General features: G+C 38.4%; 1 protein-coding gene across 1 annotated transcript; it reads left to right on the forward strand.

Annotated features, from left to right (window-relative positions):
* The first annotated feature begins 1,047 nt into the window (after positions 1-1,047).
* On the forward strand, positions 1,048-25,265 carry LOC124178069 (zwei Ig domain protein zig-8-like). Its single transcript, XM_046561171.1, has 6 exons — positions 1,048-1,908; positions 15,647-15,813; positions 22,417-22,627; positions 23,834-23,961; positions 24,495-24,663; positions 24,812-25,265. The coding sequence occupies exons 1-6, from the start codon at positions 1,863-1,865 to the stop codon at positions 24,916-24,918; spliced, it is 828 nt and encodes a 275-aa protein (XP_046417127.1). The 5' UTR covers positions 1,048-1,862; the 3' UTR covers positions 24,919-25,265.
* The last annotated feature ends 1,176 nt before the right edge of the window (positions 25,266-26,441 follow it).

Below are 26,441 nucleotides of genomic sequence, written 5' to 3' on the forward strand. Positions count from 1 at the left end.
GCGTCTTGGAACTCCTGTAAGTTTCACAACTCGCGTGTTATGAAACGTTCGATAAATTTCGCGCCTTTCGCAACAGCGTTCAGCCCCGAATTCGACAATCCTCCCGAACGTTATCAGTCGAATTGATCCACCCCGATCGATAGCCGTCTCATCACCCAGCAATTCTTTCGAATCCGATATCCTCCGGGCGAATATCACGAGGCTCGATCCCTTTGCATCCGCATGTCGATGTAAAGTCGCGACACTCAATCGGTGAATCAGTACTAGGACGAAAAGCCCCAGAAATGATAACCCAAACAAAAGTAACGCACAAAAAAAACAACCAACTCAAAAATAACCTACTTCAAAGTAACCCATGACAGAAGTAATTCACGCAAAATTAACCCACTCAAAAATAATTCATGAAGGAATTTACCCATAACAAAAACAACCTACTCAAATATAATTCAGGACAGAAATAACCCACTCAAAAATAACTCACATGAAAATAAACCATGGCGCAAGTAATCCACACAAAAACACCCCGCTCAAAAATAATTCATGACAGAATTTATCGATAACAAAAATAACTTACTCAAAAATAACTCAGGACAGAAATAACCCATAAAAAAAAAATAACGCATGACGAAAATAAGCCACTCGAAAATAACCCATGACAAAAGTAAGCCTCTCTAGAATAACCCGCATAAAAATTACACATTTGAAATTGAATTGAGTTTATAAAAAAAAAAAAAATCAATTTATCATTTTCAATGAAACGTAGTCGAATATTTTGTCAAATTTTGATCATGGGTTATTTTTTGTTCGAGTTTTTTCAGACGGGACATCAAGGTCGGAGACCGTGTAAAATCGTTGCTGCCCAAACTCGAATTTGAGCTTTCGCGGCCGGGCGGCCGAAGGGGTGCGGAACCTCCGCCTACGGCGACTCCGCACAAATGTTTACACATCCACACCCTCACCCTCACCCTCACAGAAACGTGGCGTGGCTCTCGGAGCGGCTGCGTGCTCGGCGAGGGAGTGGCGCTCGCGCAATGTAGTCCCTCGGCTATCTTTGACGCGGGAGGATCTTCGTTCGAAACACTCCGCCGCCTCGGCGGATGCCCGCGATATTTTCATCCCCCGGCTCGAATCGTCCCCCGGAATTCACTTTTCCGAACCAGCCTAAGAAGCTCGCCGGCCGCAGCTCCGAAAGCAGGCCGATAACGATCCGACGGCAGTGCGGCGGATGCAGCAAACGGTTACTCGGTCAATTTGTTAATCGGCAAAGCTTTTGCGTATCATGAAAATCTAGTGATTCTCAGTGAAACATAACATCTTTTTCTTGGTCGTACCGATTTTCTTTTTTTTTTTTTCTTCCCCCGTCATCCCTTACCGGCGAGTGCTTTCTCCTATCGAAGGCTCCGAAATCGTACCGCGAGCTTTACATTGACACCGTTTGACACGATGTTTTGTTACCAGGTGTATTCGATGGATTGTGACGAGAAGTGTTTAGCCATGATTCTGAGTTCCCCGAACACGTGAACTGATCGTCGGTGATTTACGTTTGGTGGAAATTTCCTGAAAAGCTCAGAGCTTTATCGAAATTCTAAGCCAAACAGCACGATCTCGGGTATCTCGGATCGGCGAAATGTGTAATTCGCAGTGTCGATGGAGTGGGGAAACTTGAGAAGGTGTTGAAAATTTCTCCGGGCACAAAATCGAGGGTGAGAAAAATCGCGCGTGTGTGGGTGCGGTAAGCACGATGTGTCGTGAAGGATTATCGATGCTAGGGTGATGATTAGCCGAGAGGATAAACGGGGATTGAAATCATGTGTACAAGATAGTGACAATATGTGAAGAAATTTCGCCCCCCTTCGGTAGCGATGTCAACTTCTCTTCCTACGCTCATCTTTTTTATGTTTTCTTTTGGTGAGTCGTAAAGCTTACACTTTCGGTCCTTCGCTATATACATGTTTTGCCAATGAAAGGGGGAAAAATGAAAGAAGTAAAAGAAGAGGGACGGAAGGACAGGAAAGGGAGAGAAAATCGAAAAAGATTACATTCTGTACCACTACAGGTAGGGGAGGATGTCTGTCCCTTGCCATCAAAATGGATTGAAAAATTATTTCAACCAGCGACAACTTTTCTCATCTCTTCCTTTACGGCCTTGACCCTCATCGGCAGTAAACTTTTTTTCATTAAAAACGTTATAACGCTTGACGTCCCGGACTCGGCAATAAATGAGGGGCGATAAATAACCCTGAAAATTGTCACACGTATGAATTTCTTCTCTTCAAGTGTTCGAGAGTTATCGAATTACATACGCTAGTTTCATTTCAACGAAACGAGCTTTCAGTCTCCACTGCTATTTCAATATGCATCCTTATCGGTTCTCACGTTTCGTCGAATATTCACACGCGTGCTATGAAATAGGGGGGAATACTTTCATTTCTATGACAAGCAGTTACGGATCCGGTTTCTTGTGTCTCGGCAAGCTTACCAGAATATGTATTTCAAATTCTTATATATTGTACGCCGCACTTTCATCCAACCGTCGCATCGTATTTCTCATAAATCCTGGTTGTAAATATGCATCGTGCATTCGGTATTGAATTTTATGGAAGGTAGCCGAGGAGAATCGACGTGAAAGAACGAAAAATCTGAGTCTTCAAAAAAAAAAAAAATAAAAAGTCTCCTTTTCACTGACAGTACAAAGCTCTGTAAGTACTCGCCGGTTCTGCGTGAAATTTTAATGCTTCTACGTTTTTCTGCTGCCTGCCGTTTATGTTTAAATATGGAATGGGTCGAGGGAGTGACGAATAAATTGACGATTTCAAAGAGGTAGAAAAAATGCGAATAAAAAATGAAGGAAACTGGAGTAGTTTGCTATTTCTTATCCGCGAAGCTCAACAACTGTAGAACTAATTTAGGGGAAACTCAGCGAACAGGAGTTCCCCCCGCATCAAAAGTTTCTGTTTTAGAGGAAAATTTTTGTTGAACATTTCATCTCGGAATGTATGAAAATAACTTTCAGCAAATATTTAAGTAAAGCAATAATAATACACCTGCAGTAGAATGGTGTGCTCAACTATCGGAACGCGTACAGTAAAACTACAAGGAGATTTAAATTGACTTAAATTTATTTAGAAGATTCCGGAATATTCGGCAAATCGATCTTTCGATTGTCACTCATTCTGTGATAATTCTGATCGCATTGGTTATATCCGATAAATAAATGATTTAAATTCTACCATTGGTTTTGTGAATAGCGAATTAGTTTTAATTGTAGCACTTTTTACGGGCAGTAATTAAATATTCTTATTCAAGCAGATAGACGCAATCATGAAGATGAGTATAACTGTTGGAGTTTCCAAGGGACGAGAAAACCGTCAGCAAATTTCTCCTTCGACAAATATAACAGTATATTTTTCGCAATATCTCCCACCTGCTCCACGCGGCCATTTGCAACACTTGACAAAGAAGCACATTGTGCCGATGCTGTATCATTATGTTTATATCTATAACGACGATTAAGAGAAAATTGGACACGGCAAAAACTGAACGTAATATTAAACTCTCAATGTTGTACTGCAGGTAAAATAAGTTGTATGCGTGCATCTGTGAGAGGAATGAAGATACCCTAATAATGTTTTCGACGAAAAAGCAAAAAAAAGAAACTGCGGGAAAAATTGGCGAAATTTATAAGCTTATATTAATATTACGTAATTAGTAAACTGGTTTAAAAAAATCGACCGTTTCTTTTTTTTTTCAAAATCCTTTCTGAAATACTTTAGAGGGGGTGAAAAAAAATGCCTGTCAAAAGCGAAGCTTTTAATATTAATATTCAGAGGGCACTCATCACGGATTTCTATTTTCCATTTCAGTAGCAAAGGATTTTTTTTTTTTTTTTTCTAGAATTTTGCAGCTCACAAACCAATTTTAATGCAATTTTTGATAATTTTTTTTTTTTTTTTTGTTTTTTTGAGATATGAAACGGAAAATTTTAAACTACGTTTGAAAAGAAATTTACCATTGAAAGTAGGATTGATTTCAGTGAAGTTATTTATCATTTAAAGTAGAGCTTTACGAGTTAAAACTTGTTAACCGAGTTCAATCCTCATAGAAACTCACAAACTATAGAATCTTTAAGAAAAATTTGATGATATTTAGTAGTAATAAGTTTTAATATTTTGCCTAAACTGAAAAGAAATAGTTGACTTTACCATAAATTGAAGTTTGAGCTCGAATAACTTTGGAGGGAGTCAATTTATCGAAAAATTTCAATTTCCTATAAAAATATGTATGATTCGCTTGGATCTGTTTATTGATTTGTGAGTTACAAAATTCTAAAAAAAAAAAAAAAATTCCCACGTCATTTAAATGGAAAATAGAAATCCGCGATGAGTGACCTCTAAATATCAATATTAAAAAGCTCCGCTTTTTACAGGCATCTTTTTTCACCCCCTCGAAAGTATTTCGGAGTCAAATTTGAAACAAAAAAAAAAAAAAAAAAAAAAATTAGTCAATATTTTTGTACCAGTCTAATAATTGTAGATATAATTTATATACAAGACGAAATGAACGCCTCGAAAACGTTGCCTGCCTGATGAAAAAGCCAGCAAACGTGAGTTTCAGGCGGCAGTTGTTCATAAAATTGTGGTAATGAGATTCAGGTGTAGTCGGCAGGGCTTTTGGCGACCTTTCCTCGTGTGCGAACTCGCTCGCCCTCTTTAAAATGCTCGATTAGGTTCAACGTAACGGTGCGCGAGGTCAGGGGGTGTTCATTTTGACACGTCGTCCGTTGCAAAGGTGAATTTTAAATCGTTCCAGCCTGAGCTTAAACAGAGACAATAATCTAATTAGCGGAGTGTGAATTGTTTGAAAAAAATAAGTTATCTAATGATTTGATAAAATAACATTTTCACCCGAGTCGAATTCGATATAACGAACGTGAACCCGGGTTTTCGGCTTTTGATTTTCGTGGATTAATTTAAAGTTCAATTAATCTTTAAGGGAAAGTATCAATTAGCGAAGAACAATGAGACGCTCTTCTCACGGTACGAAGAGCCAAACTTTATCGCACAACTTTTTCTTTTCGCTTTTTGTTGTACTCCGAACACGGAGAGAAAGGGGAAAAACGTGAACCTCGACTGGAACCGTTGACGCGTACATAAGCTTCATTTCACGGAACAAAGAAGCTCAAAAGCAGTTGAAGATGACCCGTGTTCTCAACATCTCGTCGAGTCGGATTCCCCGTTGATAACTCGTTGTGAGATTTCTGAAAAATTTCATAACCTTTTCGAGGACGTCGACGTTGTTTTATTTACGGGTGAAAACTCCGATGCCACAGCGGTTGTACAACTTAAAGGATTAAAATGTCCGGCGATCGATAACGCGGACACCGTGGGATTAACAAGAAAGCTGAGCTTCCGTTACACAGCTGATAAACTCCGAGCATCCGATGATTATTAAAAAATATTAGCCGATTTTTACACTAGTTAGTATTATGCAATCTTACAAATTTCTACTTTAGAATGTGGTGGGGTTTGTAAAATTGCAAAAAAAAACTTTAAAGAATTCGCAATAATTCGATACAATAATTGCAATATTCTTATTCATCTTCGAGGCAATTGTTTTGGGAGATGATTTTTTCATTCTCGTTCTTAGATATGCTCGATTCGATGAGGACTATTAACAGTTTGATTACACAGAAAATAAAACAATGACCGAATTTACTAAATATGGTCAGCAAATATTGCAACAAGACTTTCTTATTAATTCGAATAAATCTGCTTTCACTTTACAACACGAATCATCGTTCCGTGCTACGTTTTCCTCAACCCAAACGACATATTTTCAAATTGAAGAAACATTTAATCACGATATTAATCAACTTCGAGCCGTTTTTTTCTCTCCGTGCACGATTGTCAAAAATATTGGTTATTATTATTCATTAAAACAGTTTCAACTACGTAGGTTTGACTTTCAAAAGAAAATTCACGTCGCATTAGAATGTAAATAAAATATTTCTCACCACGCGAAATCATATTCCTCGCACAGTTTTCCGTGATATTGTTTTACCCCATGCAATAACGGGTTAATTAAGGGAACGGTATCGTTAACATTCGCTGAGGTGTTTTACACGTGTACGCGTACACATCGGTTACACGTGAAATTACGAGGAAAGTTTGCTCTCTGCAGCGTGGAAATACGAGCGTGAAATATGTTCACCGCTTTTCTAATTACACTATTTTTTTAATCGTGCCTGTTGGACAGCTCGTTAAATTTTATCGATTTATAAGCGAGTAGGTGGTGTTCAGAATTTTCACCAAATACAGTTTGCGGTGATTCTCGTCATTCGGTCGATTGGTTTCCGATTTATAGAAGCGTATGTCATTCGCTGAGTAAATCACAGTCAGATCTTATCCCTAATTGGTTTACCGAAGGCTTTCAACAGTTATTATATACAAAGTAACGCCGAATGGTTTTTCCTCTTACGCCTGCACGACGTTTCATCCGAATGTCTGTGACGAGGAATTAACCGAAATTTTAATTCATTTATACCAATACCAAAATCTCTGGCAACCGCCAAATTGCAGGCTTTGGTTTTTACCGCTGTCTGTATTCCGGCGCTTTGCACGTTTAAGTATATTGTTTAATTGTAGGTTTAATTCTCGTTTGCCTGACCCATTCTCAATTAAAATAAATGTCCCTGACAACCTGCACGCGAGAAGGTAAATTCCACTGTTGCAATTAGAATGTCAACGGTACGATTATGAACCAGATATTGTTGTCTATTTACACACGGAAAATATTTCAAGCTTTTGACCGTGAAGATGCGATTTTCGTAAAATTTTACCGAACAATTCACACGTACGCCCGCATGACGAATATTTTTCCTAATTATCCATCTTTCATTTTCTAAACTTCGATTTGAGTTTTACCTTATTGACACACAATTACTCAAACATGTTACATTCAACCTCGGATTGAAAACTACTTAATTGTCAGGTCAAATTTGGGAAAGAATCAACTTTGTATTTTTTTGTTCAACCATATAGATAATCAATCATTCAGAGTGGTAATGACTGTACAGTTTACAGATTACATGGACAATCGATCGAGTTCTAAGAATGAATTTTCATGCAATGAAAATTTAGTTACTGAAACTCGAAAAACTTTTGACAAACGCTTTTGTCGACACTAAACTTGACAGGGAAATTACATTGTATTTTTAAACTACGAAAATCTCTTTGAAAAAATACGAAGTAGTGGAATTATAACTAAAAGCTTAGACATCGATTCTTTATTTAAAATTGCTTCTAAATGGTTGGAAATTTAATAAATTTGTTCCATTGTACTCTATGATGGGCTGATTTCTTTCGAATAACAATTTTTCGTGATACGAATTCACTGAATATGTGTTTTCATTTTTTTCTCGTCGCATTGACATCTATGAATATTAACAAATTTTACAGGATCGTACCGATATTGATTATTATCAACAAATGGTAATATTAACCCGACTACTGAGAAATAGAAAATCTGTTTCGGCGACTTTGTCGGATTTAGTGTTCTGAACAAAAAATGAACCACTTGAGTGAAAGTGAAAAACGAATTTTCTGAATTTCAAACAATTTCAATGCATTTCTAAATAAAACATCGATCTCCGCAAAGTTTTCATTTATAATTCTGTTATCTTCCTATTTTCTTTTTTTCATTACCAAAGAGATCTTGATAAATACTCAACGAGCACCTATCCGGTAATAAAATGAATAAACGATATAAATTTTGGTCAACCAATCTCCTCGATAAAACTTCACTCCGTCCAAGAAATTTAAATTCTTTTAAAAATATTACCGACAAGAAAACGACATTTTTCATCACGATAACCAGAAACAAGTCAAATGCCCGCAACTATCGTGAATATTTCATCATCGATCGAAAGCTGATCGAAAGGTAACTGAAAAGAAACGTTGTCGATGCACATGCAGAGCGTTATGTATCCTTAGCTATTCTCGCTTCTCAGCGTTCAAAAGTTGGGGTTTAAACAGCCCAGGGCTGACGGCTAAACCGGGAAAACTTCCGCCACTGGCTGATCGTTATAGATGCATTTCTAGCATGAGTATAGCCGATGCTTTTACACGTATATCGATATACGTATACGTGAACCGGATCGCGTGCTTGCGAGGAGCTTGCATATAGATTTTTTACCCCGTGAAGAGGGATGGGTGGTTGTGTAAAATTATAATTCGGGGTAGGACGTTTTTAAGGAACGATCACAACTTCCGTTTCCAATTGCATGTGCGTACATTTCACGGTTGATTGCACATAACGGTGTTTTAGAAAAAAATAATCCGCGATTTCCCACCACGGCAACCCCGAAAAAGTTTACTTAGGTTGAAAGAAAGGTTTTGTCAAAAGATGAGCTTTTTACCTTACGTGGAAGATCGCGCTCAGTTTATTTTTCACATTCGTACATTTTTTTAAAACTTACAAGATATGATGAAAATTCTTTTTTTTTTTTTGTTTCTTTTATTGCTTACATCGATCGTAATATCAATTTACGTAGCAATGAAAAGCCTTGCTTGTAATATATCAAGATTGGTATTAGTAATTTAATCCCATAAAATTTATAATTTCATGTGAAGTTTGAATTTACGAGAATAAGACTCCCGGATGATGTTTTGTTGTGTTATGGATTGTGATCTTTGGGTTGAATGTAAACGTCAGGTAAGGAATAATAACTGAAATGCTACAACGTGTTTCTTGACAAATTGAAACAAAAAAAAAAAACAGACGTGATCTTCCACAATACATAGAACGTTATCTTGTTGCAGAATCTTTGTTTTAATCCTAACAAACTTTCTAGGCGGTGCCACGGTGGAAAATCGTAAATTATTTTTATCCGAAACACTCTACTGTACATGTATATTGTAATATCGTCGACATATTTGATGAGGCAAAATATATACGATCGTAACTATACTTCGTCGTGTGGTTTATACTATTGTATAAACTTTGCTTACAGCAAACAGCTACGCAGTGGAAAGTACCGGAATATGAGTAATCTTACGAGAAAAGTTGAAATGCTAAATGTAAAAGATAGCCATCTAGGAAAGTGTATTAATTCGACGTTACCGGCTCTTCCATTTCAGAAAACTCTTTATTCATTCAAAGGTTAACGGAAGATAAATTAACGCTTTTTTTTTTGCTCTTTATAATGACGTTACCACAATTTTTGAAACGGAAACCTTTTTCTATAATAAATTGGACTATCGCTATCAATTCGCAGTATTATTGCAGTAACTTTAAAGGAAAACCGAAACATCCCCTCATTTTGCCGAAGTTTAAGGGGGTATTCTAGTGTAGAGGCATGAATTTGAGGTGTTTTTTGAAGTGCTATAAACAAAAAACAAAAAATATTTTTACCATCCATTTTTTTATCAGGCGTTTATGATTATTTCACGATTACAAAAAAAAAAAAAACAAGTCAAAAAATACAAAATTGAAAGTGCTATGAGTTGTTGAAGTGGGGGGTACAAAAAAAATGACGCGCCAATGTTGTCACGATTGCAAGCATTTTCAAAATCAGAAAAAAAAAAGATTATTAATCTACATAAATGCAGCTATCGTACTAACTAAAAAAAAGTCGAAAAAAAATTTTTTTTTGCCAAATTACGGCTGTCCGAAAAAATAATACGTTTTTTTTGACTTTTACGGACGTTTCTGAATTTTTTAAAAATAGTAAAAATTATTATTTCGTTATAATAATAGTTTGTGCGATAGAGACATGTATTGAGAAGATTCTCACCAAATTTCAAGTAAACCGGTTTAATAGAACTTGAGAAATCATGTCAATTTTGAAAAATGTAGTTTTGAGAAAAACGCGTTCAAAGTTTCGAGTAAAATTCGTTCCAGCCGAGCCAGTATTGAAGACGTGTCACTAAAATAGCTATATCTCTGAAAATAATTGAAATTTTGACTTGTCCTTTTAAGGACACATTCTTGAAAGGTTAAGCTTTGAAAATATAAAAAAAAAAATCGATTTTTTCAAATTTCTATACTAGAATACCCCCTTAAGTTTTCCTTTTTCACAGAGAATTGATATTACAAATGTCTTTTAAGCCATTCGCCTTTTCTTGCACGCTATAGTTTACAATCTTGATTTTCGTTTTTCACGATTTTCTCGATATATTTCTCGCCATATTTAATAATTTTGAAGTATCTGAAATAGGGGTAAAATTTTCTGAGAAATCAATTGCTGATATTTATTTTACGGGATTATTCTCAAATTGCGAGAAGAATTCGATTTCTGATATATTTCCAAAACATCCGAAAATCGTTCAAAAATTGTTCCTTTTAATAAAAGCATTCCGAGTCAACGTTTTCATTTTAAAGTAAACAGGTTGATAGATTTCTGAAGTCATTTTCAACCTGGAACAACGATTTTAATTTTTCCTGCGGCCTCGATTCACGTCTCTAAGAAATTGCTAATAATTAACTCTTCTACTCACTCAATGTGAGGCCACGCTGGTACGGAAAATACAAAAAATAAAAAGCCTCAGGCACTTTACAACCAGATTTGAATCTCGCCTCTACAAATCAAATAAGGACATTTGTAATCTTATTTCAAACGTTTTTTTAAAAGAATCGATTTTGTCAATTTTTTTTTTATATTCAGGACGAATACTTTCGAAATGCTGAGTTTCTTTGAGTCAATTTTCTGATAACACGGCGCTATTGCAGCAGTTTATTAAACTTTTGAAGCATAATCAGATCAGAGTCAGGATTTTTGAGCACTGACCTCTCACAGCTTGGTGTAGTTAGACCGAAGCGATTGTATTAAATGGACGCTCTCTCATCGTTGATAGCAAACTTTGAAATTTGCTTGCTGCAGAATACTTAAATTGCGTAGCGTTAAGCCTAATCAACGTATAATCATGACATCAATTTCAAATAACCCCTTTTTTCAACACAGAGTGAATAAAAAAGCTGACATTGTTCTTTTATACTTTAGTTTTTATATTTTTAGTGGTTTTTAAAAGTTACTTTCAAATCTTTGTTCACTATTTTTTCCATTAATATCAGATACAGTTTGTCTTTGTTGTTTGTACGTTTTATAAGACTCTGTTCATAAAAAATCCCCATAAAACTCGTTCGCCAAGAATCGTATCCGCAGAAAATTTGTCGGAGCACATAGAATTCTTATATCTCAGCTAAAAATTCCTGATTCACTTTTACGGTAATTTTTTGAACCCCGTAAAAAATTGCTAAAATCCCATAAATATTCCGGGAACCATGTAAAAAATTTCTGCACACCGATGTAATTTCCGTAAAAGTTGGTCATCGCAATTCTCAAAATTCTATGATATTTTTTAAAACCCCATAAGAAGTCCATCTCCTAGGAAAAGCGATCTTTTTTGATTTAAATTGGGACCGAGTGAATTTGACAATTTTAAAAATATTTTTCACTCTTCATTGCATGTAATATTATTACTGTTCGCCAGAAAGCTTAGAAATGTATCAAATAAATTCAAAGTATATGTATGGCCTTGGCGATTTTTAAAACCTGAATGATTATACTATCGCTATGATTATACGTCATGAAGTCTGCAAGCTCAGGTGATAGCGGTTCGGTTTACTCTATGAGAGGCAGAGATGCAGTGATGAGGTTTGGCGAGCACAAAATTACCTTCGTCAAAGCACACAATAATATAGCAGGTATACCTATACAGACTCTTGATTCGCGCACTATCAAAGAGGCATAAGACTCGTCGAAAAAAGCTTGTATAAAAAATCGGTATAGCCAAGCTCACGCGAGGATTTTAAATAAAAAGTGAACATATTCACGAGAATCAAGTGAAATCCCTCCAATCATTGACATCGAAGAAAAATATAATCTTGAGCATACCGACTGTAGTTACAAAAATGCTAATAAAAATATAATAGGTAGTAAAGAAGGGAATTTCGAAGAGAATCCTAAAGCGAGAGAATATGTAATGATAAATTAGTCGCGTACGAAATTAGATACCGAGAAAAATTATACATAGAAAGCCAAAGCGACAAAAAAGACACTGTTTCTGACTCAGGAAATAAATTTCGCTTGATTTATTTGATTTCTAAAATATGTCCACCACATTATCAAAAAAAAAACTGTTGGAATATTGTTGGAATTACGAAAAACGAGGTACGCGTAACCATTTTGCGCTACTGTCGATCTTTTTTTTGGTAATTGCAACGCAAAATCAGTTCGGTCTACAGTACTTTTTCAGCTAAACAAGGCTTTAACGTCAATTCATTGTTGCACAAGCATTAAATTTTCGCAACAGTTGCAAAAAAATATAGCAACAGTGATCGTAATGAGAAAGAATAGTAACGGATACTAGACTTTCCGTTAACAGCTACAAAACTAATTTTCATTTTGTACCTAGAACTATATTTTTCGATTCCAGTAAAAAGTGGAAATAGTCAAGGACTGAGCGGTAACCGGAACTAAAAATTTCTCTCAGTGTACATTGAATGTTGATTTATTCGTTCTATCCGGTAATAGAGGAACGAAGTTATCTTTAAAACTTGAAGAAGAAAAAAGCGGGAAATATTATTCCAAACACAATTGCCGTATAACACGAGAGCATTTTACTGTTAGTTTTATTTCGTGTATGATACGGTTGTTTCGCGTTATAAAACCCGACATGGGGCTGCGAGCAAATATGATGCCAAGGAAACGACATAAGGCGAACATACCGCGCAAACATCGGGCGTTATGCTTTCCATGTGTTCGCGGTTCTATCTCAAAACATTTATACCCACACGTGTATGCACTCGGTAGTATAAAATGTAACGCGATATAAAGAAATATCGATTTAATGCACGTTGAGTGTAACAGTTACAAAAAGTGCGCTTCGACGATGCGAAACTGTCTTTAAAATACAATAACGCGTTCTGTGAAAGATGAAAGGTATCTGAGTTACGAATATGACGAAACATTCGATCGCAGTTTCGTGTTAAAACTGTGAAAAATAGTTTGTCTTCCAATCCGCTATTATCAGCATTATTCGAGGAAAAAACTGACCCAATTTTTCTGAATCTCCCAGTCTGGTATACTATTTTTTTCCTTATGGAGGTTCTGTGACTTTTTCGATCATGAGTAAGTCTCGTGTGTGTTCTGCGGCCGATATTTTATCCAATGACCCCAATCAAACTTCGTCTCTTGTTTTAATCACGAGATATTGACGATCTGAACGTATAATACATACATGTATATACGTATACATACATAGACAAACAGAGTGATTTCCTAACGACTGCACGACCCGTCTTCTGCTAAAATTAAATACACACCTGAAACTGAAACATTTTGACAGTTACGAATTGAACACAACTGCCAGCGACAATTGTAAAAATTTTTGAGGTTACGTTCATTCGCCGTCGGAATTCAGCGCGTGCGCATTAAATTTTATCAGACGAAGGGCCGTGCAGTCGTTAGGAATTCACTTCGTTCAGAATATGTACTTTTTTGCGCGAGGAAATAGTTAAGGTATCAGGTTACGGATTACTCGGTATAATACCCTGAGAGGGCGATGGGTTCGATTGTAATCCCGACGGAAATGGAACGAGTTTCAGGTCTATCGCTTTAACAAAATCGTTGACATCCAAACACCGCCTTCCTGTCCCTTTCAAAACTGCGGTGAGTCGCCGCTATGCAGTATAAACGTATTTTATATCATATATATATACCGCGTAGCCATCCCTCGCCAATGACCCTGCACAAGGGTTCCAAAACGCCGGCGGCATTGTCGACAGGACTGAAATAATTCTTGTCACACTAATGGATCGCGGTGATTTTCCTCGCGTTCCTGACTAATAGACTGATTTCGAATCAATCTTAACGTCATACGCTTCGCGTGAGCAAAGAAAGGATATTCCTTGACTTCGCCAAATATTACGATTACAAATTTGAACATTATTTCAGAAACTCTGGACTCGCGTCATTGGTAAATCAGATATCGCAAAACTTTGCAGTGACAATTTTACGCGATATATTCTTTGTTGGGTTTATTCATAGGTGAACGTAATATTCTACAATATCTCATCGATTTCTGTAAGACTAATGTAACGAGGTGCAGTCTGTACATCTGAGTGAACTTGATTCGAACCCCCCTGATTTTAGCGGGTCAGAAGTGAAGTTGGCAGCACTGGCGGCTAACAAACGCCTATCGAATAACACACGCCGCACCTGATCGATGCGCTGCTGCGATTGGTTAGGTGCTGCAGTAGCCAACCTCATTTCTGATCCGCTAAAACTAGGGAGTCCAGAACCGACTTTACTCGCGCGTACACTTGGGGAGAATGAATCTGAGACGGTTAATTTTTTACAACAGACATGTTGGCAACACGGAGAAACCTGCAGCGCCATAGTCGGCCGAAAGCGAAACTAAACGAATCTCAATAAACATAACATAACCCGTGACCGTCGAATCTAACCTTAAAATACCGCGGGAATAATGACTTGTTCGATTGACACGTATTCTAAGGTTAGATTCGACGGTCATGGGTTATGTTGTGTTTATTGAGATTGAGTTAGTTTCGCGCTCTGCCGACTATAGCGCTGCAGGTTTCGCTGTGTTGCCAACATAACTGTCTGGTGTAAAAAATTAGCCGTCTTAGATTCATTGTCCCCAAGTATACATAAGTTACACTGTTGAATTACCCTAGATTAGAATACATCGATTGTGAGTTTTATTATCACTCGAGGAAGAGTCGTTTAAGCATCATCACAAGTACCGAATAATTTTGTTTTGGAATGACTTAGTAATATTTCTTTTCTTTGTGCTAAAACTGGCTTCTGAGTATCGATCAAAGTTAATTATGGTATTGAACATTTTTTTTCATTTTAGCTACTGAATTATAGCGAGAACCTTTCAGTTGATGACCACGAAAAACGCACATCTCTGACAAAATATGGAAACATTATTTACGAACGCTGCTGCAATAAGAATTTGCGAACAACGGGAGGTCTGCTACATCAGAAGCTGTAGCAATACCATAGAAATTGATTTCCATTACGTTTCAGTCGATGTCAACGGAGAATTCAGAAGTTTGTTATAAAAGATGGACGCTCTTCTGTTGTGAGTTTTGAATGTCGGACCATTATACCAGCTATTTTATTTTACTTCTTTCCGATTGCTTTTGTGGTGATGATGAACAGAGCGGGACGCCAATGCAATTTACTGTTCCAATCGGGGATCGCAGGAAAACATTAAAAACCTCCAAGGAAATTTGATACCGTGAAGAAATTCGCTAGATAAAACATCAGTCCAATGTAACTATAATCATGTCATAATTTCGGTTGGGGAACGAACAAATCGATAAATCAATGGTGAAGAATATCATGAATCTACACATTTTCACAATGTCATAGAAACGGTGGCAATTCTTAACACGTATTTAGAAGTAGACATGAGTTTTCAGTGCAACCCATGAGAATCTCTTCGTTTAATCGAACCCATTATACACGTGTATCCTTCAAACTAGAACTCGAATCAAACAGAGCGAAATTGGATTTGAATTTATTTACAATGCGCACATCACAAGAACCGGAAGCCAGACAAAAGACAACTGATTTATTTCTCAAATAAGGATGTAACCTTACTTCTCTTTCCAGGTGGAACCGTGATCGGATTACGAAACTTTCGGACGGATTTTCTCGAGGAATGGCCGACGCCTGGGACGGGTCCTTACTTTGACACATCGATGAATTCTAACTTCACCGGACTGGTTGGAAAGACTGTTCACTTGATCTGCAAGGTCAAGAATTTGGGCAATCGAACGGTAAGGTGACACCTCCATTCTGAAGAATATACTCAGAGAGAATTTTCCAGTTTCTCCGAAAGAAACACTGTACACTATGGTAGTCTTTATTCAAGGCTTGGACGAATTTTTTATCATTCACCCCCAAAATCGATCGCAAGTAATTTAAAATCGTTTCTCTAATTTTTTCAAATTTTTATCTCAACTCTAATTCCTGCCTGTCAGAAGGTGGATTTCTCCATTTAAAATAAACTTGTGTTGTTATATTCTAAGTGCCTATTTTATTCTAAGAATAATAATTTCCGAAAAATCTATAAATCTGAGATTTTGTTGGGCATTGGTGTTTCCATCTGTCAAAAACTTCACATCACCATGCCACGCAATCTAGAGAAATTGCACATCCCTTGAATTTGAATTTTTTTCCACTTAGCGCTTGTGCAATTCGTCTGGATTGTTGCGTCGCAAAACCCTCGCTAGGTTAAAAAGATAATTTATAGCCACGCATGTGCTGGTTTTTTCCAACTTTCGCTAGGTGCTTCAGTTTCTCATCTTTCCCACCATTCTCAACCTTCCAAGTAACTAGCTGCATTTTTTCCCACTGCGTCCAGGTCCTGCAGATTTACGACCCTTGTTCTGGCTTTTCTTCACCTTTTCCCACAATTTTGCCTCTCCCAAGCTTTTCTTCAATTTCAAAATTCAGTTGTCCACCTCCAATCGAGCAAGCGCGTGGATTCCACAAATTATTTCAAGCATATCAATCCACTCATGTAACAATTCAACAGTCCAAACTTTATATAAAAAATTTACCCATCGCACTTTATACTTGTCGAATATATTCGTTATTCTTTTTTATCACAATCGATATTATTCAAACCTCATCACCTGTAAGTCTTCGATTAGCGTTATAGGAGTTCACGTGACATCCGATACTAACGCACACGTGAAGGTAAATTCGGTATGGTGATGTCAATTTTTTATCACATAGTAGTATCAATATCCATGAAAATCTCGTAGTTGCAGATTGTTTGAAAGCTATTAATCTTACATTAAAATTTATACTGAGAATATAACCGAAACACGTTTATTTTTAATAAGGAAATCCACCCTCTTACAGACAGGGGTTAGAATTGGGATAAAAATCTGAAAAAATTAGGAAATTGTTTTTGAATTATTTCGAGCCGATTTCGAGGGCGGATGATGAAAAATTCATCAGAGCCCTGAATAAAGATCTACCCTACCGTTATACATACATACATATACATATTGTGTAAACGAGAATTCTGAAATATCGATGTACTATGCAGAATCAAAGATTAAACTACAGCGAACACATACATGTGAAAGAAAAAAAAAGAAAAACGAACCAATGAGAAAAAAATCACCTACGCACCGTTTTCTCAGCAGTCAAACGTAAGGAATTTCGTCGCGAGAAAAAGTCAGCACATAAATTTGTCGCGATGAAAAAGAAGTATGGAAAAATAGGGTGCAAAAAAAAATAGAAGAGGTAAAAAAAAAAATATATAAAAAAAAAATCAACACGTGGCGACAAGTCTCTGCAGTAAAATATGCGAGGAAGCCTTGCCGTTACGTGTTTCTGCAACATTTAAACACCTGCGGCTCTTCCCCCACTTTTCAGACACAGCACAAGTGCTCGGCGCCGTTTCGCCACCGTGAATTTTCACCCACGTATAACGGGAGTGAACGGCAAAATATATCGGGCTGAGGGACCGACGCCATATGCGAAAAAAAAAAAAAATTGAACTCTGTTGGTCGGCAAGATATTTGTGGAGCCGTAATATTTCATCTGCAAAGCAGGAGTGCCAACTTATTAGAAATCGGGTGTAAAATGTGAAATTTAACCGCGTGCGTCAACTGTTCGATTGAAATTATATCCTTATGACGACGCGTGGCAGTAATGAACCATCAGTTAGTTGTCAAAAAAGGTTTGCCAAGACTTTCCGAATCACTACGTCGACTGTTCAAGATCTACACTGAGAAAAATTTCATTTGTCATAGTAACTAGAAAAATTGAGTAAAGCAGGTATCGTTAAAAATATTGTTTGAATATTGTTGGAATTACGAAAAAAGAGGTACGCGTAACTATTTGGCGCTATCGTCGATTCTTTTTTGGTAAATGCAACACAAAATCAGTTTGTGAGGTTTACTGTAATTTTTTAGTTAAATAAAGCCTTAACGTGAATTTGTTGTTTCACAATCATTAAATTTTCGCAACAGTTGAAAGAAAATATAGTAACAGTGATCGTAATGAGAAAGAATAGTAACGGATACTAGACTTTCTGGTAACAGCTAGAAAACTAATTTTCATTTTGTACCTGCAACTATATTTTTCGATTCTAGTAAAAAGTGTAAATAGTCAAGGACTGAGCGATAACCGGAGCTAAAAATTTCTCTCAGTTTACTCAAACCGAAAGAATTTCCACCACCTAACCTAACTTCTGTAAGCCGCGTTTGACAGTTGAATCTTGTAGTGGCCAGCGTGCGTAAAAATCCATCGAAGCTCGCGCATGCGCAGTCGGCACTCAATCTTCCAAGTTTCACCATTTTCTCTCATTGTCAGTGTACGATATTACGACAGTTTCGGGCACAGAGACAATCATGTTCGAATTTATGTTTACACACTAATTGGAAAGCTTCGTCTGAAATATTGCGAGATAGAAAAAATTGTCAGGTATTATTTGCGGAGAGAATTAGCGAGCGATTGCGGACCCACATTACTAGTCACTATGCAATTTACTTTGATGTGTATTGCACTATTCGAATCTCGACAATTTTCCATTCGCCGATAAGTTGGACTTATTCCTGCAGAGCACGTTATTGGCCGTTTAGCTGCAGCAGAGCTTCGAATACTTCATGCAGCTATCCATACGGGGTGTTCGATTTAAACTTGGCCTGTTTGAGACCCTGAACATTTCGAATTCATCCTTCAGGGATGTGTTAAACAGCTGATGGGCCAAAAAATTTAACGATACAACTGAAGTTAATCGAGTTGAGTCTGATTAGAACGATATCCACTCCAACCGAAACCACCATAAATGAAAAAAAAATTTTAAAAATGAAAGCCGTCGTGAATTTCAATTACAACTGTATAATTGATGCACGTAAAGCGAGATCACCTGAATGTTACATCATTTCTCAAATACGGTCAGTGCTTCGTTTGACCAATTTTGATGAACCGGTACTAATTACTATTTTCTTCGGGAGTGAATCCTCAAAAAATACTTGATCTCAAAATCATTAGACACCTCAAAGTATTCTGTAATTAATATTCGGTTAACTTGTCCACCGTCCGCTGTTTGTGATGAATTCACTAATCACATGTACGTCTGTTCAGATGAAATTCCGTTGATAATAAATTTGACGGAAAATTTGTATGGAATTCATTTACGAACAAAATAAACTTAAGGTGATTGAAATTGGTCAAACGATACGCTTGTTCTGTTCAAGAAATGATTCAATAACGATACCTCTTTGAAGTCGTTGAGAATCAGGCAATTTTCGTTGAATTTTGTACGGAGTTCTGAAGTTTCGCTAGCTTAACAAGGTTCTAAAGTGCCTCGAGCAAGTAGCGCGTACCTAAAGACTTTTAGATTCTTATAACATACAATTTACCGAATAGTTCCACTCAACTCTCTCAACTCTATCGGATTTCGTACCAAGTGAGGTATATTTATCGGCCAAAGACGCTTGTCGGTATCTGCATGGTTTTAAAAAATTACTGTCGTCATATTTCGGCATGTATAATGGTCCAGGCCTGAAGCCGGTATTACATACATAACGTATATTCACCCTCCGCGAGCTGTTAAGTATTTATCCACAGATCAATAATTCATCCGGGGTCCGAGGACAATAAAACCTGGTGAAAAATACTTCGTGAATATAAAATCCCTCTCGATATATATTCCATTCGAATTCAAACCATAACTAAATCACTTCTGTTCCCGCGTATTCCCGTTTTATAACAATCGTTTAACCTTTGTTGCATTTACTTAGATCAGTTACTTATGGCGTCTGATATAAAATATTGCAAGCAGTGTAGCATAACGATTCATCGAAATTAGCAACAAAACCCCTGAACATGCTGAATTCTTACGGAAAGTTATAAGTGTAGTATACCTCTTTACATCGAATAACTAAGAGAACCGAGTATTAAGAAGTCTTGCGAAAAATATTATTTGTTTTCGAGTGATTATCTTCTTTTGTTAGAGGTGAAAAAATGTACGTTTCATTGCTGACCGATATTACGTTTCGCGAAATTTCGCAAGACCTTTGATTTTGAACTAGGCTGCGAATCAGACTCTATTCACCAGACTTCATAGCAGGCTTGGTACAAATGTGCTCATCAACTAGGCCAAATAATATCACAAGAAGATTGATGGGTTTCTTGAGCGAAGTGGAGTAGGCATCTAAACTCACCAACGCAATGCGTATACATGTATATGTATAGATGGTCCATGCATCGAGAGAGGATCCTGGCAGCGGAGCTTTGTCGAGTCTCTGACAAAAGGACTGCGTGAAAGCTGAGAATATTCAAGGAGGATCAGTTCGATCTCCGTGACACTAATTTATTCTGCGTCGAATGCTAATGCCAAAGATAACAGCTGAACTTGGCTGGCTTAGTTGGCACAAGCGAGGAAATCTTCATACCAGGATAAGGAATGTACGGGAAAGAAGAAAACTCGCGAGGCTTGATGAGTCGGGAAACCGATAAACTGATACGCGTGTATATATTCACGCTCCTTGAAAATACACCGTTAAATTCAAATCGCTACGTTATTTTAATTAACGAACGGTACGTACAGTCCGATAAAAAATAACGAAGAAAAATTTCAAACGCGTCAACGAAACCGATATAGTTACGTCGATAATTAAAACAGTCCTCGTGAATTTTGAAAAGATTTAATTTTCAATGCAGAAATCTGTAATTGTGCGAACACCGACAAAGAAATCATATTTTTCAAGTAATTTCTTTACCGGCAGAACCGACATTGCGTGTTTGATTCCGATCAAAATGACTCATCATGGTTCGATTTTATAAATTTCTCACAAAATGTCATGGTTAGATTTTGAATGATAATATTACGATGTGTCATAACTTTATCATCTACAAACTATATCAATTCTACAAAGAAAAAAAAAATCTGCCTCAAACGATTTGCAGAAAATTCACCTGTTAATTGAATATGCTATTTTTCATAAAAATCAAACCAACCATATCGATTTTTATACGTGAAAAAATAGTAGAATAATGGTGACTTTGTTGAAGTTGTTGAACACGAGTGTTTTCAAATTCGGTTAATGACGGACAATTTTTCAATTATATCCAACTACACGAGCTTCGGTTGTATATTTTGAACTCTCTGGTTTTGTCATGTTTTTGTTTCGACGTATTTTTGCCCTGACCGTACCTCGAATAGATCCTTAACCGAATTTCCGTTGTGAATCGGTGGCGACGTCGTAACGAGATCGAGTTTCTTTTTGGTTGGGTAAGCGTAGGATACAGCGGTGGAAAATCTTCGAAACTCGTTAAGGTTCGGGTGACCCGTTTTCGGAGAACGCGGCCCCTCCGATAATTCCATAAAGTGCGATAACGTGGGAACCTCGTTGAATTACCGAAGGTGCCTGATAATTTCTCACTGTCTAAGGCCGGAATTGCAACGGATTCTGGATAAGCCTTACATAGGTCTTCCCGCAGCAATCCTAAGACCCAAGTTCGAGTGTCTAATTTGATAATGGTTTTCGAGGTGATAAATTTTCCCGTAACCTTCCCTGCGTCCTGTATCATGGCTCGTGTTCGCGATTGTCGCCAATGACGGACGAATGACTGCAACGCGTTACGTCGCGTTATTGATGGAGCTTAATTATATCACCGGAGGTTTACTTTCCTAATTACACGGCGCCGCTATTATTCAGTTGTTTAGCATGCTGCCCTTATTGCGCGCATGTTGATCAAAGCTTGCTTATCGAGCCGGGTGTCAACATCCTTGAACTACTTCGGCGAATCGCCACCTCATCATCGCATATGTACAGACTATGAAACCGTAATTATACTCATGCGTAAACATAATCACCGTAAGATCCTCGATATAACAATAGCAAGATAATTAAAGGTCTCATCAGGATGATCACATTGCGAGTCAAGTCCGTTCATCGTGAAAATCGACTTCGAGATACATTTTGATGATACTTTTTTACACGGGTTGTGCAAAATATTTCGTACCTAACACGAGAGATGAGGTACCAGCGGAGTGTAATTTTTTTTCAGGAGGACTTTCAACCACGCATTATGCTAAAAAATTGCGAGTGGGACGAAGGCAAATTAAAATGCGAAATTACAGTACCCTTAAACTCCCTGTGACTCGGCTTTCCGTGTTCCCGGATGACATCGACGCTGCTTTATGCTCATGTTTTAATCACACACAAGCGTCGAGTTACAGAGCTTTTTTCAACGATTGCATGTACGCGTTATTTAATTGCACGCCAGCTTTCCGCGCGGAAGGACTAGCCGCTCGTTAATTTGGAACGCGGCGCAATTAGCCAACCATAACAACCAACGCGGGCCGAGGAATCGGGACCGATCGTCACTCAATCACTCTCGTCTTCCAGGTGTCCTGGGTGCGGCACAGAGACATCCACCTTCTAACCGTCGGTCGGTACACCTACACAAGCGACCAGCGATTCGAGGCCCTCCACTCACCCCACTCGGAGGAGTGGACCCTCAGAATCCGGTATCCTCAGCGAAAGGATTCCGGGGTTTATGAGTGCCAGATATCGACTACGCCGCCCATTGGTCATCCGGTCCATCTAACCATCGTTGGTGAGTTGGAACTCCAGCTTTTCCACGTCATTCACTCACTGTATGGGCAAAAACCTCCTTTTTTGCCAAATGGCTGTCTTGCTCTGTTCTTCCAAGCCCCAAGCTTTCAAGCTTCTTTGACATTCTTCTGCACGCCAGACTTTTGGAACAACGGATGAACAGGGCACTGATATCTTCTCTGTGGCGACAATTCGGACGGAAATATTGAGAGAGGTGACAGACTGTGGGTGGACAATGACGTGACATCTGACTCCAATTTGCGTACCTTACGACATAAGATCGACCTGTAATCTTATGATCGAACTTCTACATTGAAAAAGTTCCGCCACTTAGAGTTTGAGAGACAGGCTCATGAATTAAACACGAATGAAATTACGGTTGAATTGAAGAATTTACTTCCGTTTTACTGAGTTACCGTCGGTTAACTCGGTGCTCGCCATTCTTTATCCATTCGTCGAAATTTCAATGATGCTTCGCAAGGCTTATGCTTGCATTTGCGAACAGGATAGAACTAGTCATAGTCAATTAGAAGCTAGTCTAGAAGTCAAAGTCCGATATATCGTGCGGAGACATCCACTTGTCCAAATGTTTGATAAATGAGAAACTTGAATATCAAAATGGAATGACGAGACTCTTGATTCAATCTTCATAGACCTTTATTTGACATCGAGAAAAACAATGCGTGTACATACATCCTCTTTTGGAACATGTATTTTAATCACAGGCTGATTCGGAGCCCATTTCTGATACATTACTTTGTCAGAAGTTTCTAGTCATGAAAAATGGAAAATTGCATGAAAATGACCGTTTGATGGAACTAGTATTTTTTGTTCTTAGTTGGACTTGAGATCTCCACAATTCGTCCATGCGTGTCCTTGAATGAAACGAATCGATTAGTGTCATCTTACCGAAGCAAAGAGCAAAAAAATTAAGCTTCAACTTCATCGAACAGTGTAGTATTAAACTTGAGTGAAAATTTCAGTATTTTTCGGAGATTGGCCGTCAGGCCAAGCTCCTTGCAGCATTTCGATAGGCCTGGCTCTTCAGTCTTGCGAAGTAAAGTAATCTTGGAACTTTCGTGCAGCTGGTTATTGGGGTGAATCAATCACTCTGTGTGATGGGTCCAAAATTGGGGTTCGACCATGTGAAGTTGCAGGGTGTCATGTGTTGCTGCGCGGATACCCTTGATAATAATTGCTGTTGCAGAACCTATAACGGAAATCGTCGGCGCTCCGGATCTGTTCGTCAACAAAGGTAGCACCATCAACCTGACTTGCCTTGTCCGATTTGCCCCGGAACCACCGCCGATGATGACTTGGAGTCACAACACAGTGGTGAGTTGAACCTTTAAAGGGTGCGTTTCCGTGGCGAGAAACTCGAGTCCCTGCAGCACCGTTGCTGACAAAGGTCCTTCATCCACTGCCAAATTCAAGCACTACGTGACCCGAAACTTGACCATAACCGCGTCCCGATTCATAGCGACGAGGGAGATGAAAGAGGCACCGCGAAAATTCAATCAATGAAGAGCCTTTCTCTCGAATGAAAAATAAGGAGAAAATTCAACCCGAATATCTTTATCGCTGTAGAGTGTAATGGCCTAGTGTTTCACCCGGGCTTCCAAGGTTCTGGGAAGTGCCAGAACTGCCTAATAATTCACGGTTAGGCTCTTGCCGTATCCGAGATTTTTCGCGAGCGAAGGTGTGCACCTTTTCCTATATATCTATCTACAAACAACGCGCTTTCCGAGTCAAGCGAAAAAATATTCGCAAGTTGCGCGAACCGTCCGTCTCGTCGAGACGTTTTTTACCGCCTCGTTCTCTCCTTATGGTTCCCGATTCCTTAAGTCACTCCTGTTCTTTATGTGCAGGAGATTAATTTCGACTCTCCGCGCGGCGGTGTCAGCCTCGTGACCGAAAAGGGACCCGTCACCTCTAGCCGATTAATGATCCAGAAGGCGGTAGCCACGGACTCCGGGACTTACACTTGTGGTCCGAGCAACGCGAATCCCAACAGCATACGAGTCCACGTTGTCAACGGTACGAGTGTCGACAATCCTTCCTTCCAAATTTATACGTCTTGTGTTCGGTCGGTGAACCGGATTGGTCTCACAATCCATCCTGACATCTTTGGCGTAGCTTTCGGACTTTTCACCTTTCTAGAAATGTTTCCAACGTTATGTTGCAGAGGAACATCCGGCGGCGATGCATCACGGAGGAGTCAGCCGAACCTTTCCTGGACTAATCGCTGTCTGTTTGTCGATCTCGATTTCGGCCAAGGTGACCTTTGCTTGAATCGATCAAGCCCCTCAAGTGTCCAACGCGTGAATTACTTCGGAAACATTGAAGCAAGGATACCGTAACTAACAGGGCTGTTGATGGTACACACGTGTCTCTGTGATGAACAGTGTTTTTGTTCCGAATTCAACAGCAACGTGCAGTGTTGTAGCAGCAATCGGAATTCTTTTTCTGACCACGCGTCGTTACGGACTGCTGCTAATTGGGATAATTAGACGGATTGTATGTGTGAAAGAAAGAAAAAGATTTACTTATAATTAACGATAAATTCAGATCGACGAAATGAAGCGAATCTTGTAAATAAATTTATGTATGTACATATCAATAAAAGAATTGACTTTGAACAATCTTCGCCAGCTTGTTATCCTGCAGTCGGAAAGAAAGTAGCAATACTCGATAATTTGCCCATATCCGCTTCGGTTATGGAAGCCGGTTTACAGCCGTCGGCTCTCGTTGTCTCAACTGTAAACCGCGAGAAATTGGCGATGTAGTTTAAACGGACACAGAAGGCTAGGTGAAACCCGAAAGAAGCCTTATCGGGGTAATCGTCACCCAGTCGTCGTAAAACGTTTCCAGGTTCTCCGGGAAGGCAGGTAATCTTGGAGCATTCATCCCCGAGTATACAAACCTCGCCTTATTTAGCGCGATTCACCCCGACGGAACCCTGAACAGCCTAATCTCGTAATATGTAAGGCAGGGGCGGACAAACTTGGCTCTTTTGGCTCCGCTGGCTTTGAGTGGTTCGTTACATGACCCGAATTGCCCGACTCGAGTGTCGTTATTACTCAATTAGAAGAACGAACCAAAGTGAGGTTCAATGCATGTTTGTAACTACTTTCCAATCGTTGTGAGGCCCATTTTTCTAGAATTCAGCCTTTTAGTAATATCTAAATACTACGTACATGCCATCGAGTAAATGAAACCAATCATTGGTAATCCAACCGATTTTCAATCGGATTGGAACAGGTTTAAAAAAAGTCATAATAACAAAGTGTCTGAACTGTAATGTAGCATTTAATACTTGAAAAAATTTATCCTCCTTCCAAAGATTCAAAATAACTCCGAGTTATTTAAGCTGATGTCGCAGTAGTGCTTTCAGTTTTCAATTTTCCCTGGTGTTGGATATCTAATTGTTTGATTGTACGCGACAATGTAATATTCATTTGCGTATTCCCATTGAGAAGGTTAGAATTTCGCCAAACAAACACAAAAGCTAGTCTGGCTCGCCTTCGTTAAAGGATTGTAGATAACCCTTGAGTAAAGACCTATTAAGTGAGACAATAGGTAATTCTTAGCCGTAAAAGTTTGTCAGACCACGGTGAAAGGAACGATAGTTAAGTATAAGGTCCTGGGTGTTTCGCGGAATACGATAACTATCATGGGATCACATTGTGAATTCAACGAAAACGAGTTCACAGTTATTACCAGGGGTAACAATTTTTCCCAGTTTTTAATCAAACTGAGTGTAATCAAGATGGAGGTAAAAAAAAAAAAAACTCCAACCACGACAAAGAAAATAT

This window comes from Neodiprion fabricii, chromosome 3 (assembly GCF_021155785.1).
Source record: "Neodiprion fabricii isolate iyNeoFabr1 chromosome 3, iyNeoFabr1.1, whole genome shotgun sequence".
Taxonomy (NCBI): Eukaryota; Metazoa; Arthropoda; class Insecta; order Hymenoptera; family Diprionidae; genus Neodiprion; species Neodiprion fabricii.